This window comes from Diadema setosum, chromosome 3, assembly GCF_964275005.1.
Source record: "Diadema setosum chromosome 3, eeDiaSeto1, whole genome shotgun sequence".
Taxonomy (NCBI): Eukaryota; Metazoa; Echinodermata; class Echinoidea; order Diadematoida; family Diadematidae; genus Diadema; species Diadema setosum.
Window position 1 is genome coordinate 1869637 of NC_092687.1, and position 22085 is coordinate 1891721.

The following is a 22085-nucleotide window of genomic DNA, read 5'->3' on the forward strand; positions in this document are numbered from 1 at the left end:
GTTTTGTTAATTTCTTATGTATTTTATTTTTTCGACCTTTTGTTTTCTATTGTTTTTTTGCCAAAATTTGTTGCAGGCACTTTTTCAGGCTTATCTACACTAGAACTGATTAATTTCAATGGTTAAAAGTTGAAATAATCTTATTTATATCAATTTAACCAAAAAACACAATTTGCATTGGATTTGCACACGATATCATGAATTTGAGCTGTTTTTGGGTTGACATGCATATGCAAAACATTACGTAACTTCAGAACGGTGTACCCGGACATCGCAAATTTGGTCTCAAAATATGCGGGAGACTTCAATGAAAAAAGTCGTGAAACAACGTGGCAAAATCTTTGCGCGTTGCGAAATCGTGGCGCGAAACGTCGAGGGGGGGTCAATTTGACCCCCCCCCCCCCCCCCAGTTAGAATAGGGTTAACCAAGCAGGAATACCACCCTCGTGAGGGTAAACCTTCCCAAAATATTATATGTGTGGATTCAAATATATGTGACTTCAGCAAATGCACAGAAATACAAAAAAAAAAAAAGAGTGAAACACTCAATGAAAGTTTGATGAACATTGCAAGTCTTCACATTTTTTGTTTGTTATAAAAGTCTTTATTACATTGACCTGCTGCTAATACATGTATTTTATAAGGTCAAGTATTGTTTTCAATATTCAAGAATAGTGAATTTTTGTTAATTCTCTATATTTTCTCTCTAGAACAAGACAAGTGTAAACCCAATGCCTCGGGCATCATTCAGACGCATAAAAACAGATGGCATTGCTTTATTTGAAGATTGTTGGAAAAAAAAAACAGAGACAAGAAAAAAGGACAAATAACAATGACTCAAGGAAAAGAAAAATATATGTATATCACAATATATGACTTGATTTATATATCTGCTTTATTTTTACAAATATCATGTGCAAAGTGTATATTCAGTGGGTATACCATATATTTACATTCCTATAACTGCCAGCATCCAGTGGACTTCGCGTCGACTGTCTTATAATTCTATGATTCGCCTCTACTGTTTCCTTCAAATGCTGCGCTGTCTAGTCCAGCATGTACACACAGTGGCTGTGATAAAAAATATACAATAAAAAGACACTGACTATCAATTATCTTCTTTCTTTCTTTTTTTCTTTTCTTAAGGGAACAAGACTCGTCATTACTGGGACAAATGCCACGTTGGAATGAAAAAGATCAACACTTCCAAAAAAAAAATACAAGAGTGAGAAACATATGGGGAATTAAGAGAAAATAAGAGAAAGGGCTAAAAAAAAAAAATGAGAAATTTGACATGGAAAAGAAAGAGAAAGTGAAACAAGAATGGAATGAGAAAGAAAGAGAGAAAATGCTACAGAAACATTCTCAAGTAACAGTGCAGAAATGGAGCAGAAAAATTTGGAAGTAGAACGAACAAATGCAAGCTGAAAGAGATACCGGTAGGTAACAAGAGATAGACATATGTAATACAAAACAGGGACATGGATAGACAGAACGTACAATAGATTATGGGAGAGGATGAGAGAGAAAGAGATAGATGAACAAACAGATATGTAAGCAGACAGAGGCAGAGAGAGAGAAAGAGATAAATAGATAGATGGATTGATAGATGGATTGATGAGATGAGAGATAGATTAAAAAGAGATATATAAATGACATCAGGAGAAGATACAGATAGAATGGACAGATACATGGAAAGATGTGTGGATAGATAGAACAGAAGAATGGATTGAAAGATATAAAATGAGAAATAGATGAAATACACATGGATGGATAGAAGAACAAACAGATGACTTGATGGAAGGATGGATTGATTGAGAAAGAGAGAGAGAATTAGAGATGGGCAGGGATGTTAATAGAATCGGGAACAAAATAAAGACAAATTATAAACTGCTTGTTTATGCATGAAGAGTTTGATCGCAACAGGGGGTACGTGACATTTTTAAACATCTCAAAGTAACTCCATCATCAGAGCAAAATAAAACCTCTCCATTGATACCTAATTTGTCAAAAACAAAGAATATTCTTGAAGTTATGATTTAAAATATACCATGTTATTGACACAATGATATATCATTATTTTCTTTGTTTGTTTTTTTAGCAGATTTGATGGAAAATATCTCAAAGTGACAAAAATGGAGTTAGCTCATTTTGCTATCAAACTTTTCACATGCAGTATTAAACGGAAAGGTTACATATACCATCAAAGCACAGACAGACAAGTGTACAAACACACATGTATACCGACATTCATGCCTAAACCTGCAGAGATCTTCATAAGTGTTATCTGTCCACAGTGTCTACCACCGAACATTAAACTCTTACGCCTCGAACATCCCATAGATCATGGAAGTGGTGCGTACGTGTGTAGGCCTTCATGACATACGGTTGTGTATGTGTGCACAGCTCCCCCACAGTCCATACTGAGCAAGTGCCCAACTCGTACCTATCAATGAGCTGAAACATCTCTGTGATTTATCACAGACCAGGCCCTACAGTCTGAATGCTGTCATACAATTGTCAAGTCATGGGATGGTACGTCTGAACACTCTCACGTCAAAACGTAGTAGGACTGTACAAATCTACATATTTATTAACAGCATCCCTACCCTATAAATTTGTGGGTGTCCTCCAGGATATATACCACACTTAGAATGTATGTACAGCCACGCATAGAGGGCATCTTTATGTGACATTCACGTGGAGTCATATGCGTGTGGAGGGCAGCCCAACAATTCTATCACATACGTCCTTCTAACAACACCATTTGATCCCAAACGATGTTGACCTTTTGAGGCATTTCAAAATGGGAAGACACACACTCAAACATATCAACGTGCACAGTATACAGCTCAAAGAAAACCAACACAACTACAGGCATGAAAACGTACAAATAAGGAGAATGGAGAATTTAAAAAGACATAAATAAAGCAAAAAAAAGGAACTGGTAAGCAACAAAAGGGTAACAAATGAACGGTTAAAAACTGATAAAAAAGGTGAAATTTGATTTTAAGTAGTGGTGGCAAACCTTGTCAAGGCAATCAAACTTAAAAATGAATTTCCAGACACTAATAATTATTAACCCCCAAGACACCAAGAACTCCTCTTGCACCATAGGCAGTGGGTATGATAGACTATAGCCGAGTGAGAAAGGGGCTTAACAGTATACACAGTCATTCCTTAGTCCCATATGTACAATATCGTGTCTTGCTGGGAGCACATACTCACAGAGATGCAGCATGAAAGGACAGTCATCCTAATAAAGTCTCAAACCTACTGCAACCGATTCCCGAAATGCGACAAATCGTTTCCTCGCATTCCATCCAACTCCAATAAAAGGCATAATCAATTAGACATTTCGCCGTCTGAATATTACGACGCTCGCGTCAAGTTTTGCGATTAAACTAATACGTCTCTGCGACAAATATTTTCACATAGCTATCAGTAATAAATCTGTACATCACATATATTATATTACAGATATTCTCTTCCTTTGGAAATTCAACTACTCGGTTAACCAATACACTTACTGGGCTACAGACAAAAGATACAGACATGGAAAATACTAAAAGCAAAAAAGAAAAAGAAAAAAAAATCACATCTCCTGGACATGAGACTAGCCCTCTATATTCTATATATTTCTGTCTCATTTATACCATCTTTTGACTTTGTTTTTACAGGATGGATGGAGCACAGTGGCAATTAAGTGCAGTGAACCATATGAATTATTTTTTCACTTTGAATAAATAATACACTGTAGAAATGGTCTATTAGTCAGACCATAAGGTGTCTGATCCAACTCCTTGTACTTTACTTTTCTGCTCATGAATATGCATATTTTATGCGATGTTCAACTGAATTCCTGTGTATTTGAACTCCTGTGACACATCAGAAGGTGTTCAAGACCCCACTACAAACCAGCACTAGTTACTACAACAACAAAAAAAAAAAAAAAAAAAAGTGCCCCTCGTTTAAAGACAGCTTTCTCTACTTCAAGCTTAGTAAAATCCTGCTACATTCAGACAACACTGCTACAGTGGACTCCCGTTAAAAAGAACCCGGATATAATAAACTCTTGTTACAACAGAGAAATATTTCTTTCCTCATACAGTCCAACCTCTGTTTCAACAATGTGGCCATCACTTTTCTCAATATTATCCCGACCTTTAACAGCACTGGATTGTTCAGAGCAAAAGTACTTTTGCCAGAAGGAACGAAGACAAGGAGAAAAGTGTATTGCCACTCATATTCCATTTCATTTCCACTTTATTTGAATCATGAAACATGAAAATCATTGTAGTGACTGGTAAATTGACAATGTGTCACGCTTGACCGAGAAATATCACTTATCTGCAACCTGGTCCCTACACGGCCGGATAACTGAGGTTGGACTGGAGTTTAAATTTCACTTTGAGATATAGTGTTCTTTTCAAACCCTGATACGTTTGTACAACAAACATTTGATCTAGCAAGTTGACTTCCCAAGTCCAAAGGAGTCTGTTGTAAATGACCGTCCACTGGCTTCACACACAAACACCAACTTCAGATTATTAAAACTCACATATAACCCCTTTGATGGTCCATATAACAAAATGTTGTATTGAGTTTTACTACAAGTGGTGTAACTGAATGTCAAAGCTTTACAACCATCCCATGTCTTCAACTCCTGTACATCAAATGTACAAACTTCAGAAGGCTCATTCTTTCCCCGAGTCTACCTCCAGAGGGGGCTACATACATTAAGCCTCACTTATTCGGCACCATATGCACTATCTAATCCATGTTTCGCTAGTACAGGAAAACCCCATTGTAGCGAGTTACTTACAAGGAGGTACTGCTTTTGTCGAGGTGAATTTGCCGGTCCCAATTTTTCATTACCATATTTAGCTGGTCTCATTTTTAGTACATTTACGAGGTACCCGTTGTACGAAAGTAAAATTGGCAGTCTCAACGACCTCATTAAAATGGGATTTCTCTGTACAATATGTTGGGTACTGGGAAATGTAAGAGCATTCCATAAGTGGTTGACCTTCTGATCATTAACCAAAGTAATGGAATGAGAAATTTGGATCATCCATTCGCAGGAAAAATTAAAGAACATTAGTGATTTTCCCGTCTTGGAAATGATATATAAAGCGCCTAAAGCGAGTTGTTAATTTCCAAATAATTAGGATGGAGTCGTGAAATTCGGAAGAGGAAATACCAAGAAATATACAGTACTTCTCTCACGTCTTGAGCAGCTCCTGTGCCTGTGAGGTTTATTGCCATGGGAAGCAATGGATCTACTCAACAAAGTCTCTACAAAATGATTCACTAACGCACCAGAAGAGACCCAGGAAACATACAGAATTCGAAGCATATTTGCAAAAGACAAGGATTGCACATTAAAAGAAAAATAGTTTTATCACAAGGATCACAGAATAGCCAAAAATATAACAACAACTCATACAAGAATGTTAGGCATGTCTACTATTACACATATCTAGGAACATAATTTTAAACAGCAGCTTGGATATCACTGTAACTGAGGCAGAAATAGGTAAGATGATGGTTAGTTGCACAACTTTTGGAGGTTTTTTTTCCTCCATTTTTTAATTCTCTTTATGTTGTCTTCGGATTATGGTTATTTGTTTGCTTGTTATGTGTCTTTTTAAATTACAAAATGGAGAAGATAATCACGCAATCCCAAGTTTTATCCCAGTGTTGTGTTGTAAGAAAACAAATTGTATTACGCAAAAAAAAATATAAATATTTGTTCTGTTCAATCTAGATTATAGTTTCAATACTTCTCCTATGAATAAAATCTCTTTTTTGCACATATCAATGCCACTTTCTAAACCTTTACCAGTTTACCCTCCTTATACTTGCTGCAGATTAGAGTGAGAAAAAGAAAAACATCTCAACTTTTCAATTTGCAAGTTTGCTTGCATTAAAGACACAGAAAATCTGCTAATATCGTTAAGATGCAGTGTGTGCAACACGTTAGTACCATACCTGTACATACAATCGTACATATCGGGTCAAAGCCATAGAATGGCGGCAAATATGCCCACTGGACAAAATGTATCTAAAGAGGGCAGTAGACCATTTAAACATCGTGGCTATCTTACAGTAACAACGACACAGGAGATGGAAACGGCGGACACATAGGATTTGGACCAGCTACTGACAAGAGAGGGCGACAGAACGGATCATGTCATTCGCACGCGTACTGATCCATTATCACATTTTTCCACGTTATGCGAATGGATGTGTTTGTTTTTTTTAAGAAGAAGAGAGATATAGAGGAAAAAAATATTCTGTCTCATGAATAAAACTGATTACGAAATGTACATAATACCAATACAAAAGACACAGTCATCACCGCGACTTGGGACTGCATGGCATGTAATCGACACGGGAGGGCGCCGCGCGGCTATTCTGAGTTGGCTTCCGCTTTGTTGTTCTGCGTCGGCGACACAAAGTGCTGCATCTGCTGCTTCTGAAGTTGGAGCGGCTTTTTGACCTTGTCTGCCTTCCGCCACAGCGTCACTTCCTGTGTGTTCAAGAACACGCATGGCACAAAAAAGGTTGGTGAAGTAAGATGGTGAAGTAAGATGAATTTCACAGCATCACCTTTGAAAGAAAATTTCACTTCTAATTCAAGTTGACATTCATTCAAATATGGGAAAACACTGTTTTTATGAGCTGGATTACAATGCTGCTTTCGACAAAGTGAATGTAGCAGTCCCAAATTTCCATTACTGTATCAAACTGGTCTGCTTTTTTTTTTTGGTATGTCTAAAATGGGGTACCAGTTACAAGATGGCAAAAATCAGTGGTCCTAGCTACTTTGTTATGATGGGTTTTCCTGTCTAACAGCAGATAAAAAATTGGAAACAAAGACTGAAATGTTCAAGTTCAACTCTTCTGTAATTTCAATACATGTAACAAGATCAGCTGGGCAAGAAGCTCTGGCACACAAGCTTTTTCCATCACCTTGTAAAAGCCCAAACAATGAGAATAAAGTGACTAGTGGCTAGTGTGAGCAAACAACTGCTGCTGCCAGCAGGCTCAAACCACACATCTCATGATGCAGAGTCCAAGGATGCACAACAGCTCTTTTTTTTTGCAAGACAGCAGTATCAGTCAGGGAAAGAGAGTCACCAAAAACTCATTACGGCATAAAAAAAAAAGACTGACACGTTTGCATAGCTGGGACTAAGGCACTCACCTGCTGTTTGAAGTACCTCCTCTCTTCTTCATCAACCAAGACAAGGTTTAGGTAGTAGCGCACCGAAAATTTCTTGTTGACGTCCCGCATCGTTGGCGTGAGTTCGTACCCCGATAAAAATAGTCTGATTGGTATTGACTCGCCTTGTGTGAATAAGCGAGAATACAGAGAGAGAGGGGGAGAGCAGTGTTAAAGGAGAATGAAAACCAAACACATACAAAATGCATGTAGATTGTGTGAATGCAGCAATATTAGCAGAACATATCAGCGAAGTTTGACGAAAATCGGACAATCTGATCAAAGGTTATGAATTTTTAAAGTTTTGGTATCTCCATCGCTCGGTGAGAAGACTACAACATTTCATGACATCACGCATGGATAACCATATTAAAAAAAAATAAAGCAAGTTCAACATATTTTCATTTTTCTGGCAAAATAAAAAAGCACTTGTGCTATCAAATATGAAAATCAAAGACATTGGAATGTACCTTTCCCTACACTGAGAATACCTTGCATGTTTCAATGCTATGTCTTTTGTGAATCACATTATCATAATATATTGAAAACTGTATTTTCTTACAAGGAATGAAGAACCTCCCCCCCCCCCCCCCCCCAATGCACACAATGAACATTGGAAAAACATGTAGTAGGTTCCTCTGGAGATGCTTTTGCAAATCCATCAGAGCACCTGTCAACACCAGCAGTGATCTTTATTACAACAAATGTGCCAAAATTAAAGGAGAAAAGTCCCCTTTCGCACACAACAAACAAATATTTGACTGTGTGGGATTGGCCTCACCTCTGACCGGGGCTCCGTCCATGATTTCGTACTTTGCAATGGTTTCATTCTCATTGAATGTGTTGGGACCTGCGGATGAAAAGTATAGCAAGAGCATTACTGTTATCACAATCCTCAAGAATACTGTAAAACAAGGAATGTTAGCATACATTTTAATTTCGCAAATTTCGCGAGCCAAGATTTGCGAAATTAAAATGCATACAAAAGTTCTTGTCTACACTATATGCATTGGATGTCAGAGGCAACTCGCGAAAATTTGATGCCATGAAAAAGGCCATCAGCTCCGATTCGCGACAATTTCATGCTACGAAAATATTGTGTCGTACAGTAGTGGTCTTATGAATATATGTGCTCCTCAATTGGTTCTGTAAACCACCTGACAATAAAAAAAAAAAACAAAAAAAAAAAACCCCAAAAAAAACCCACACAAAATAAAAACAAAACACAAGATTAAAGCAAAGCCTTGATCCATACTTTTCTCATGGCAAAACGTGTCAAACAAAGTTCTGTACAGTCCTATGTACGAAAAACTTGGTACACACAAGAAATTTTGTATAGCAGTCATATAAAAAATGTATAGCAAATTGCGATGCAATACCAGGAAAATTATTCCCTAATTATGTTTTAACCACCTTTCAGATACATCCTATTGGCCTGAGAACTCGAAAGGCTGGTATCCAAAGAGCTATGAGATTTTAGAGCAGATTGGAATGAGGATAGAAAAACACTCTCCTCATTTTTTCATGGGAGAGCATCAAGTACTCTTATTCTTTCTTTTTTTTCTGAAGTTTGTGACATTGAAATGGGACATAAGTTTCTGGCAAACTTTTACTTGCTGCCAATATTTTCGCTCATCTTTCGACATTTGCTGGATCCATGCAAAATGTTGTGGAAAAAAACTTCCCCTTTAACTGTTTTCGCTGCTCCCCTTTTTTTGTTTTTCCATTCAAGCCAGAGCTGAAGACACTATTCTGTGGAAGCATCCCCCTTCACCCACCTGATCCTGTGGTTTCTCTCTTGATGATGGCAAGCTCCATGTGTTTGATCTTAATTCTCACTAGAAGGAAGTAGATCTTTCCTACAATGACATCTCGCAGATGGTATCTTCAAAGAGCAAACAGAGAGAGAAAAAAAATCATGTTAGATACTGTAAACAAAGAATAATTGGTGGTTATTCATTTATCTACTCATCGTCATTTTTTTTTCTTCACAAAACTAGCACAAATACAGGAAATGTAAATATTCAGGGAGGTATATTAATACAATATATCGTCGCTGGGGCGACAAGACCTCGTATCTCAAAAATGTCAAATGTTCAGGAGAGCCAAAAAACATGGCGGCCAAAGCACTATACTGAATGGGATAGCCGTTCCTTTGACATGCCGTGGTGGCTTCATTTTTGGGGTAAGACAGCTGTGATTTGGACAGGACATCACTTAACCGTTTATTTGACCACTAATGCAAAAAAGTCATTTTCACCAAAATTTGAGATACAGGGTCTTGTCACCCCAGCGACGATATGCAAAAATACTCATTTCCCCATAATTACAAGTTTAAAGTTATGGTCCACTGAGAAAGCCCTTTGTTGCACAAACACAGAATACAGTGATTAAACATCTAGCCCGTTTTTGTGACAAATGAGGACTACTCAAAGAATACTGTTTGACTAGCTCATGAACTTGCATACTATACATGAACAACATCACATATACCTGTACCGTATGTCCCAAAAAAAATTACCATGGGACCCTCCGCAGTGATATCTTTAAAAATATTGAATCAATCTAAATACAAATTCAGGGTATGAAACTATAACTCATTGCCCACATCTTACAGAAAACCCCATTCGATTTGCTTCAGTGGGCAAAGAGAAATGAGGAGTTTTGTAGAGGATGTCAGGAATCTCTTCCCTCCAAGTTCTGTCTATTGTATTCACACACAAGATCATCGAAGTGCTAAACTTGGAAGAATCAGACTCATGACATGCTTTACAACAATCCCTATTTCTTTGTGACCGCTTAACCAAATCGAATAGGGTTTTCTGCAAAATAGAGCTAAAATGTTATATTTTAAGACCCTGAAGTAGCATTTAGACAATTTAATCATATTGGGTGTTATCAATGCAAAAATCTGATTGTATTTTTTTTTTTTTTTGGGGGGGGGGGGACATACTGTATATTGTACAATGTATGACACAGGCATACTGTAACTACATACATTGTAGCAAAAGTTCAATTTTAAAAAACCTCACAAATATGGGTATTGCACGAGGGCCAACTACATGTATGCATTTGAGGTAACTACAGTCAAGAAGAGTGCATGCAAGAGTATGCACCACTAACTACGGTAGACAAAACATGTTTGTACTATTGATTTCTTATCAAAATATTCGTGGTTATATTGTATGCCTGGGCAGCACAAAGATGACAAAAAATGTCGCATAGTGCTTAGTCGATTTCTCCCGGTAATATTATGAAAAAACAAGTCATTACAATGCAATGTTGGATGCTGCCTTGCCCCTAAGATGGAACCTTTGCACGAGCACAGCTTCACATTGGTAAATGAAGTCAATATATTTGCTGATAAATCGATAATCATATCTTCCATAAAAGCCAACCCTGCCAGGAGGTAAATTTATTTCAAGCTTCAGAATGTTGGCCATTCCAGAATTTTCTCTCTTCAATTTTGCTCTTACACTTTCTAAAATAGTCCTCTAGAAGCAATTTCTTCTTTTTACTTCACTGAATTGCTCATAATTTCTTTGAAAGCCCCAGTCACATATAAACGCGGATCCTCAAGGATCTACACGATGATCCGGGGAGCTCCGGAATAGTTTCACCCTGGATGGAGTGTCGACGAGCGTTGATGACTGTACACATTGTATCAATACAGCAGCTACACGGATAAGACCGGAAAAACACGGCATCTACACGGCACTTAGACGAACCAACACGACAGCTATGCAGCGGCCACATGGATCATCCCGGATTGCTCTGCCAACACGGCAGTCCCCGGATGACGCCGGATGTTTTTGACCTCCAAAAGTTGCCGTGTTGGCCTCCCAGATGTTCTAGGATGCCCAAGGTGTCAACACGGATCTCCTGTGATCTGGCATGTCTATGTGACTGGGGCTTAATTCTTATTTCTTTGTGTCTTTTCTTTTTTTCATGTACATAATATATACTGCTCTCAAGTGGCCTCTCTGTAAAACAGGACTCTTGTGATGGGAAGGTTGAGTAGGGTCATTGCTCTGTCACAAGTATTCACCAGTATTCAACAATATATCTCATATATTTTTGTTTTTAAATCAAGTTTTCATGATGAAAAATAAAATACAATACAAATATAATACAACTCACAAAAATCCTCTCTAAAATACATGTTGTCCTACACAGGCATTACAAACTTCAGCCATGAAGTTCAACTTACATTTCTACATCGCACCTTTAACTTCAACAAATCTGCATATGTATGCAACACATGAATTGTAAATATTGCCCTTGAACTTTGAACCCTTGAGCAAATAGCGACTAGTGTGTGAAGGCATGCTGGACTCTGTGTTTCAACATTCTACTTGCAGTTCTCACAGCTAGCATATTGTAGCTCCTTGTTTGTTTGTTGTTGTTTTTTGTTTGACTGTGCACAGTTAGTTTCACAAGCTCGCTGTCCCCAAGATTCACTTGAACTTTGATTCTGCTTTTCTCTGAGCTCTCATTATTATGCTAACACAACAGTTAGAAGTCAGTAGTGTATTGATTATATACGCTTTCTGGGATGCCACTGTAAACTGCATTAACTGTTTTATAAAAGAAGAAATGCTTAATTTTGACAATTGTTTGAGGATTTGCAAGTAAGACACTTCAACTTACAGAGTAACAATGCAACTTTGAACCACAATGACCATTGTGGCACAATAATGACAAAAGATAATGCAATCTCTTTCATTTCCTCAAAATACAATGCAATGCAATTAATGTGTGCTTTTTGTTCATTACTATAATTTTCGTCAGTTTGAATTTGGCAAAAACAAAAAAGGTTTTACAGCTTTTCAATTGGCTTGATTCGGTGTATCACTGTGACACTGCAATGTGTTGGTCATACAATGATAAGTGAAGAAATCTTCAGAAATGCTCCAAGTTGAAAAGACGAGACCCAAGTTGGCTTGTTTGAAAGCTCTACTGTATGGTTCTTCTTCCCCGACTCATCCTGGTCATATCATGCAAACCCTGTTCGTGCCGTAGTCTGGCGAGCTAGATGCAGCCTAGACTGGATCCAACTTTTCTTCAGAGCCATCCAACAAGGCATCTGAAACAGGGCTGGCCGAGAGGCATTATGCATTGAGAGTACCCCGAATTTGAAACTGTGGTATACTCACTTTGATTTGTTGTATTCAAACTCTATGTGAAGACAGTCTTCAATGCCAACTTCCATCTTGATGGACGAGTTGACCTCGGGGTAGTGGGACAGTGTGTGGACGACGAGGTCCATTTCTCTGACCGTGTCCGTCAGGCGCTTTGTGATGGTCACTCGCAGGAAGTAACTGGAATTGTGGGAGAGAAACAGGAATCGCAAATGTAATTTCAGTTAAAGAGGTTCATTGTTGTTTTCTTTTTCCATTTGAAATTGATGGACAAGGCCAAAAAATTCAGAAATCAGAAATTGCAGTTGTGCCATTATCTTAAAAGGTCAGATAAATAGGTTTTAGCTATTCCTTCTCTATAGGCTTTAAAGGAATGGCTATAAGAAAGAAAGATGGCTATAATAGCCATCAGCACATACAATTTAAGTCAGACTAAAAATTTAACCTTGGCATAAATTTGATTTGATAGGAACAATGTTGCAAACAGGTTATGATTTTGTAATGGTAATAGTACAAACAGTAGTACAGTGAAACATGTATATATCCCATTGCCAAACATCTTCCCATATTTTGTTGTAGCCTGATTTGGAGCACTAGAATTGAGGTTTTTGAGGTTTGCTGTTGACAGTTTCAGTTGTAGGAAGTGGATTTGGTTTGAGTCCAGAATTAGGAAAACTACCAGTAGTTACTGAGTAGTTATTCTGGGCACAACGCAAAAAAAAAAAAAAAAAAAAAAAAGCTTACTGTACAGAAGGTACAGTCTGTAGCATAAGCATACAAGGTCACACATCAATGCTAAGTTAACATTATGTTGCCAGCAGCTGTGTTTGCTTGAAGTGCCACTGTGCCATGGGATTTTGGTCATTCTTTTTCTCTGATTTCACATTTTGGCCGTCTTCCACTACAGTTTAATCTTCTCTCTTGGCATTTTTTTTTATGCAATACCAGTAATGTGTTGTTAACCCCATAGTAAACTTTGACCTACTAAGCTTGTCATCGGAACCATGACTGCCATGGTATTTTTTTTTTTCACAATATGTGGTTAAAAAAAATCTGCCCTAGCATCCATGGGATAACCTGCTACATTTGCCCATAGTCTCCATGCCTTGTTTCACATACATCCTGTTTTGTCCACAGAGGCCTGAAACGTAACTGTCATGGCTGCTGCCAGGAACATAATATAAATCAAGCACGAATAGAGGTTACCTCTCATGTATCATGTTGGGACCATGCCAATTACCAATGAATATTCCATCCCACATAGATAGCACTTCCTTCCTCACACCTAACCCTTAGTGTGCTGTGAGTGAAATTTGGTACAGAAAATCCTACAGCCTCATACACACTGCTCAACGTCCCTGGTACAGAAAGAGTTCATGACATTTCACTGAAGGAGAAGTACCGAATGCCTGGGGGGTGTTTCATAAAGTTGCACTTAAAGCTACGAACGACTTAAGAACGACTGGAGCATGTTCTGACGTGCTATACTTATCAGAATGTCAATAATTCAGCACAAGAACTGATCACCAGTCATTCTTAAGTCGTTTGTAACTTTACGAACTTCATGAAACACTTCTTCTTTCACTTCTTCCTTCTCAAGCTGCCCATAAACAAAAGCTTTGGGAAACACACGTCCCAATGCAGAAGCTATGGCATAAGCACACCACTACTATAATTGTTTGTCTTCTTTAACTCTTTCAAACACTGGCATTGACTCTCGTGTCTCATAGGCCCGAATTCACGAAGGTCGTACAATCTTGTCCTGGTTTAAAGGGACTGTATACAGTACTGGTTGAGGTGGGGATTCATGTTTTGAACATTCCTAAGTGAGATAATGAGAAACCTCATATAAAATATGAAAGAGCATGTAATTTCAAGAAGGATTCAATGTTTATTTGATGAAAATTGGTTTTCAAATGGCTAAGATATCAAAAAAAGTGATAATAAAAGGCGACAGGCCACACCTTTTATTATGATACCTTTGTTTCACTTTGCTTTTGGATATCTCAGACATTTGAAAACCGATTTTCATCAAATAAACTTTTGATACCCCTTAGAATTGCATGCTCTTTGACATCTCATAGAGTGGTTTCTGAATATCTCGCAAGACGTTAAAAGCTAAATCCTCACCTCGACCAGAACTGTACACACCCTTTAAACCATGGACAAAGATCACGGGGCGCCAAGAGTCGCATGGAATATTTCGTTATGAAATCAGTCATTGCACTGACCAAATGACCATTTTTTATTGACAAATTATAATTTCGTTGACGAAATGACCGATTTTGTAACAAAATGTTCCATGCAACACTCTGCACCCCACGGTTTTTGTCCATGGTTTAAACCATGGACAAGATTGTACCACCTTCGTGAATTCGGGCCATAAAGTTTTAGATCCTGCATTTGCTCCTCCTCACATATCCTATGAATCAAAATCTCTGAAATAGACGTCACAAGCAAGGCCTAAAAATGGGCGTCTGAAAGCGAAGTGCCCTCACCGTAACCTGACATTGGCTCCCGTGTATGACTCGTACGGTTTCTCCACGTTGAGGAACTCGAAGGGGTAGCTGGTAGACTGGGTCAGTTCTCCCGGTCTGGCCAGCTCCTTGACCAGTGAGGTGAACTCATGGTGGTTACCTCTGTCATAGTACAACTCTGGCATGCCGCGGGGAAAGAATGCACACAGGGTAGAAACTCTTACCATGTTATAGCAGTGATAGAGTTAGCAAATTGTCATGCGGTATGTAGAGTAATTATCCATGTCTGCGACAGGATGCCTATATGCAGCCGGGGTAGTTTTATTCATTGATAAAATAGGTAAAAAGGGTGGAGTGTGCTTAGTCCCACTTTAGAACAAAAGCAGAAGTTACTGGCAAGTGTTACGGGAAGTGAAGACACTCTCACACCTAATTGGGCCTTTTCATCAATGAATGAAACGGCCTCTTCCACAAATGATGCAATATTTGGTACCCTGGGGTACCAAATGAAAATTCGCCATTTTGTTGAATTAATTATTTTTTTTTTCAGCGCTGTACCCTGGCTTACCAAAAAATGTGTCAAAATATTTTTTAGTATTTAGTTCTTCGATTTTCAAAGTTTCCCTACTGAATTGAATCAAAATGGCTATCACACCTCTTGCGATCCCAAAAAGGAAACGCTCCATTTTCTTTCCCTACTTTCCAACAAAATGGCTCATTCATGCTTTTCTACAAAGAATCAACTTCCTACATATTGTAGGGTTCGAAATTGGCGATGGTCCGCTGGCCATTGACCACCCAAAATCATGTGGGACTAGCTAAAAATCATAAAATTCTGAAGTTACTAGTCCGTCTGGCTAGCCAAAATATTGCTTCAGTATCAAAATTGATTCTAAGTAGTCCGCCTGGCTAGTTAAAAAAAAAGTTAAGTGCGACCCCTGTTAATGGATCCACTTCAGATATAATGCCGCAGGGAAAACTTTGAAAACACTACATTTCAAGAAATATGAAATACTCGGTATATGTTCCATTTCAAACACAAATAAGAGCTTTAAAAAAGCAGGCTTTTAAAAGCAACAAAACAGTAACATGACTATTAAAGACACTGATACCTAAGGGGTCCATTGAACAATATGTTTAATAGCTTCACATAATCATAGTTTATCCTCACAAAAGTCTGTAGTATTTATCAAATTCTGTTTAATGTAATTTTAACTTTTATCTGCACATCTATCTAATAATGCAATATCAGCTTTTCTCTTTGAAGGTTCATATTCCTCTGGAGGTTTACTCACCTATTTGGCCGACAAATTCGATGCGAATACCTTGATGTTCCAATTTCTTTCCTTTCAATGTCACATTGACCTGGTATAAAGAAAAACAACATATAACATGATTACTGTAAACAAAGGAATATTCATGGTACATTAATTTTTTGTGGATTTCATGCTACTTCTAGCGAGCGCAAATTCTGGAACTGCCGACAATATCTTCACAATTTTTCTATGCACAATTTGAACGGGTGGAATTGTGTGCTTTGTCAGCTTGCAAATACTTCTACAGTACTTAGTACACCTTCGTATAGTGTGTTTTATGAGCATGTGTACGTCCAACTTCTAATTAGAGTGCGTGTGTACATACTAGGATTTTTTTGTGCATGTGATATATTCAAATGGAATATTTGTGTGTATAATATTGAATACGCCAAATATTTCGTGAAGTTTTTATTTTCGCGAATTTCGTGAGTCTGGTGCTATTCGTGAAAATTAAAGACACTGAAAAATATTGACTCAGATCCCTGATATGAATGTGACGCACACGTACATACATTCCTCTGTTCAGTTCAGTACTCCATGATCACGATTTTAACCACTCGCGAAATCGTCGGGAAGTCCCGATTTATGCAAATTCAGACTCGCCAAATATATGGTGTATAGAGTATGATGTAAAGTAAAATGTGTGTACCCGCTTCAAGAAAACAAGACAAAGTCCATCACTGGCTTACCCGGCCTGTCAGGCTCTCGCCGTCGTAGAACAGGAAGAGTTTTTCCTTCCTACCATCGTCCGTCTTTATCTCCGCCTGTTTTCTCGTGGCTGCGTCATCGAGGACGATGTCGATTTCGGCTCCTTGACCAAGCCCAAAGAAGCTCTGTGTGGAAACAAGCATCAACAAATCAACGAAGCCCATCTGGAAGTAGACCAACTGGTAATGAAGCTTAGTGGCAATTGGACTAAATGGTTATTAGATGAACTGGTTGTAGATAAAACAGGATTACACCATATTGGTTGAGACTACATGACTATTAGATGAAGTGGGAGTAGATCAAGTGCAGGGGCGGATACAGGAATTCCGTCAAGAGGGGTGCACCTTTACAAAATAAAAGGGGGCGCATGCATCCCATCCCCATTTTTTTCTTTTGTTTTAGAAAAAAAAAAATAAAGGGGGGAGCGCGCACGGTGCACCCCCGCCTGGATCCGCCACTGAAGTGATAGATCACTGTTTGAAAAGAGCTCTTTTTCAGTCAGTGTGTGCTGAGAGTGTCAAGAAGACCAAGAAGAGTCCTCTCTGGGATGGGAGGAGCAAAGAGCGTGCATGCACCACATGCTTGCACAGTGTACGAGTAAAAAACCTGCACCAAGGTTCGACCTCCCCGTGCCAAAATCCCGTCCCGCTGCATCCAGCGCAGACAGCGCGCAAGCCATGTAAGCTGCAGGATTTTCAGAGCAAGCTCGTGTGCGCAAGCGGGTGGAGACTTTGGTACATAGCAGTTTATTGCACGGCTTGCTTGCACGCTGTCTGCACTGGATACAGTGGGACGCTTGCACAAAAGGGGCTAAAAGGCTGGTGGACAGCAGAATTCACAAAGAAAGGGAGCCAGTAATACCTACAAAGTGATTAGTTTGCTAATTCAAGTACCCATTTACTCTATCTCTATCAATGTGGAATAGTAATTTGCAATACATGTATATGCACAAGATCAGGTTACATGTAGTTCTGATCTTATTTTTGTCTTTACGAATATGGCGATCTAATTGTAAAATGATGTTAGACTTCACTTTCATGGGGTTGATTCGTGCATGAAGAGGCCAAAGCGGCAGAGTAAAGCTCTGAAAATTTCAAGTTGGATTAGTTCGATAGGTGCGGCAGCCCTGCATCAATTGAGTGAACCCACGCCCACTACTGGCACCCGTGTTTCATTGGGTCACTGCACATCGGTTGATTAAAACTTGATTTTTGCCAAACGTGGACAAATATTTTTCTTCCTTTCATCATGGAGAGTGGACACGTTTGTGTGTGTAACTAACAAAAAATCACTCTGCGAAGTTGCAACAATTTATATGTCAGATGTGAGATGGATGATGAGAAGTGAACAGGGGGCCTCACGAGCATCCCGGCCATGCTCATGATGCAGAGGGATTCTTAAATGAGCGTGAGCACCCCTCATAAATGAGCTGAGTGCAGTGGGTTCCCTTGCCCCAAAGACCGCGCCGCAAGGCGCGGTCCTGGCGGCTACCCCGCATCTGAGCTGGAGCAAAAATCACGAATAAATCCCTATCGCCACATGCAGCGACTTCACAAATAAAGCATGGCTAAATTTCTATCATAAACACAGCACTTGACAATAAAAAAAGAAATAGAGTAACTACGGCAGTAAGCGGCCTTGCAGCCGTTCGCGGCAGGTACAACATACACGGTAATATACCGCTAAACACAGCACTGCACTGAGTATGCACACTACACATATACTAACACACTAGCAATCAACAAAAACCAACCATTAAAATGGGCACGATCTCTGACGAAAGTGAAATTTTCTCACCTAAATGACAACATATCGCATCCAAAACGAAATTTTCAGTACTTCTTAACATAACAGTTAAGAAACAATGGTCCAAGTAACTGGATTTTTTGTCGTTTTCTCGATGTTCATGGATTTTGAAAACATACCCTCACGTAAAATAGAACTTTCGCGAGCCGACGTGGGCCGCCATTTTTTTCGGAAAGTGGATGTTACCATCGAAAAAAATGAGAAAAACACGAGAAAGACATCAACAACACCGCCAGATTTGCGATCTTGTTTGCGGCCAATGCATGTGCGCCCGCTATTTTCACGTGCTTTCGCAATGGGAATTGGCGCTTACGCAATGTTCGCGAGACATGTGAAGGCGTTCAGCTACAGATCGCGGAGCACGCGCGTATTGCATAGGGATTGTACATCGTGCCGCAAGCAGAAATACTACGTCGCATATCGCCCTTATCGGCGAAAATTGTGCCGGGTTTTGCCCTGGTAAATCATGAAAACTGCGTCGGTCAATGGTAAATTTCTTTTATGAAAACAGTTGCGTTAATTAATAATCTTGTCTATGATATATGAAATGGTTGAAAATAATTTGCCTGATTTGTTTACAAGTTGGAAAAACCCTCAACAATGCTTAAACTGCCGCAAACGGGATATTTTACTCTATGTATATTACCCAATCAACTTGGTTCTTCTCACCAATTTCTCTGAAAACTGCAAAATTTTCCACATTTTTTTTGAGTACTTCTACGAAGATACTCAGCAGGATCCATAAGTAAGCGGCCTGCCCTAGTGAAGAGTCTTGCTACCATTTTGAATGTGTATATCCATTAGTACGCATCTACGCATGCGTGAACATAGCCCGACCAGACGCTGTTACGCTATGCGAAAACAGCGTCTGACGAGCGCGGCATGCAGCCTCAAAGTGAGGAACCTCAACACAACTAGCACTACAAAACTTAGGAAAATGTATACTTTTCTCCTTTAAACAGAATACTTTACTCACGTTAAATGCATGTTTCTATTACAGAAGAATAGTTCGCCACACTGGGTCCATGGAGACCACTTGCGATAAGTCCGTGGAACAAATAAATGACACTTTCTGGCGCAATTCCTGACCGTCGGTACGTCGCGACGTATGTACCATGTACAGCGACTGGGCTGTGTATAGTTAGGCCTGGCGTGAAAGATTGTGTACCGTGTGGACATGCTGGATATGATGATCAATTTCGGTAAGTTTCATGGCGTACATTTGAATACTGATAGCATCAGATGTAGAGTAAATATTGAAAAGTATACTCGTTGAGTTTGAGGTGACAAAAATGATGTTAAGTATCAAAATTCAAAGCTATCGTAATACGATTACGTCGCTCTCCTAGTGGTTGGTGGTCGCGCGCGTACAGCCCTGTCGCGACGTACCATGTACAGCGACTGGGCTGTGTATAGTTAGCGTGAACAATGACGTCAACGTAACGGATGCATCGCACGGTGCATTTTCTATAGGCAGTGTATACAACCACACGCGTGTGTCTTTACCATCCAGCCACACGAGTGTGGTTGTAGCCATGGCCCTAGTTGCTGGATACAGCCACACTCGTGTGTTTTATTTACTGTACTATGTACATATCCACAAACGCGTAGCGGGAATGTGTGTGTGGCCGGCCACATCAACACGCGATCATGCACCACTGTAACCCCGTCGCGGGGCGCTGTAACACAGTGTATTGTCCGTATGGGGTCGCTGCTGGGGTTAGCACCACTGTAAAGCAATGAACATGAACCTGCCTCCTAGATTACTCCCATTTAATATTATCACACCATCTAGACAAATTTACTTTTTTTTCATTTTGAACTTTATTCTCATTTTCTTGATTTGATGAGGTAAATTTAAAGTTACAATTGATGTTGATACATCGTGTCGTTATTGAGACTTCGCCTTCGTGTCGTTCGTTCGGGTACTCGCAAATCGCGCATCCACGATCCAGCGTACACAGGCAGCCGGCGCGCGAGTCCGGGTCCCTCCTGTGCTGGGGCAGGCGGCACAACTGCGCTGGCTATAGGCTGCAGCTGCACTGAGCGATCGCTAGCACACCACCAGCAGTTTAGCGATGTCAATCCAAAGTCCCCCAATTTAGCGGCAGTTGTAACTTTGCTATTAATTCTAAACCCATCATATCAAGCAAACAAGATGAGAATGGAGCGAAAAATATATTTGTAAAATAACAATATTAAAAGGTATGAAAATGAGGTTACTGTTTCATCACTTTGTGAGCAAGCTGATTGTGTGGCGTTTACGTGTTTGACATGGACGCACGGCGATCATCTTCTCCGTACCGTGTGTGTACATTGTATCCCTATGTAGGGCCGCCTACATGTACATTACACACGAGTGTGGCTGTATCCACGACTCGGGCCATGGCTACAACCACACTCGTGTGGCTGGATGGTAAAGACACACGCGTGTGGTTGTATACACTGCCTTTTCTATAAGGTGAAATGAATATGCATCATGTAGCGAGCAATACAGCTGTCAATGCACTGGTGAATGCATGCTGTGCACATCGGTGAGCTGAAGATATATTTGCCTTTTAAGACAACATTTTCTGCATCATAAGCAATGAAATGCATCAAACAGTCAGCGATTGGAATCAAGGTGATCTAGGTTTAATCGACCCATGTAAGTATTCCTAGTAGTTTTTGTTGAAAAATTAAGGAAATATAGCGCCGCAACGGCACCCGTTTTGTACAACTCCAAGATTTTAATGCGAAAACGGCGCAGCCGCCACACTTCGTGCAGCGGCTGTCGCAGTTATGGCCGTTCCCCAGACTGATCGATAGGGCCCTAACTAAAGTGCATGACTGCTTTTATGACCTTATGCCTTATGAGGTAAATGTGGCCAATGTGGCCTAAACCAGTGGCAGTGCCACACAGGGAAGAACAGAACTAGGAGCAGGTTGGAAAAGACACCGATAGAATTTCTACCACCACCACACCACCAGGCACCATACACCATGCACCATCACCGTACCGACGAACGCATCCCCATCACACATTGCACCAGCACCTTGCACCGCACAACATACAACACACTGTACGACGAATATGGAATAATCACCACGGCATAAGTCGATATTCGGTCACCTTTTCGGTACCCCTGACTCGAAGTTCCGCAATTACAGGTACAATCATAATGTTGCTCCCAGACTTACCATTTTGTTTGATGAAAAACACTTTTCCTCGGCGGGGAAGCAGTCTTTCTAGCAACCGTATTTTCAGTCCTTTTCCGTGAACTGTCCTCAAAAAATGGGTGGATATTCTCTGGTCACGCGAAAGGCATAGGGAGACTAAAGTCACGCTTTAGTGATGTTCATAAGTCAAATGCTCAACAAACTTTATCCACAAAATTATTGTGCACCAGTCTCTATCTATTTCTCG

At 39.7% G+C, this 22085-nt stretch overlaps 1 protein-coding gene across 1 annotated transcript; it reads right to left on the reverse strand.

Moving 5' to 3' along the window:
- Positions 1-3970: 3970 nt before the first annotated feature.
- LOC140246966 (vacuolar protein sorting-associated protein 26B-like) lies at positions 3971-21972 on the reverse strand. The gene is made up of 9 exons (XM_072326277.1): positions 21860-21972; positions 16855-16998; positions 16145-16214; positions 14871-15027; positions 12388-12552; positions 9010-9116; positions 8013-8081; positions 7214-7356; positions 3971-6535 (listed from the first exon to the last, which is right to left on the reverse strand). The coding sequence occupies exons 1-9, from the start codon at positions 21860-21862 to the stop codon at positions 6416-6418; spliced, it is 978 nt and encodes a 325-aa protein (XP_072182378.1). The 5' UTR covers positions 21863-21972; the 3' UTR covers positions 3971-6415.
- Between the last annotated feature and the right edge of the window lie 113 nt (positions 21973-22085).

Coding starts and splice junctions, on each gene's coding strand:
- LOC140246966 (XM_072326277.1), bottom strand. Junction 8,082..9,009: donor GAGAGAAACCACAGGATCAG/GTGGGTGAAGGG, acceptor TTTCATCCGCAG/GTCCCAACACATTCAATGAG. Junction 7,357..8,012: donor GGACGGAGCCCCGGTCAGAG/GTGAGGCCAATC, acceptor TATTCACACAAG/GCGAGTCAATACCAATCAGA.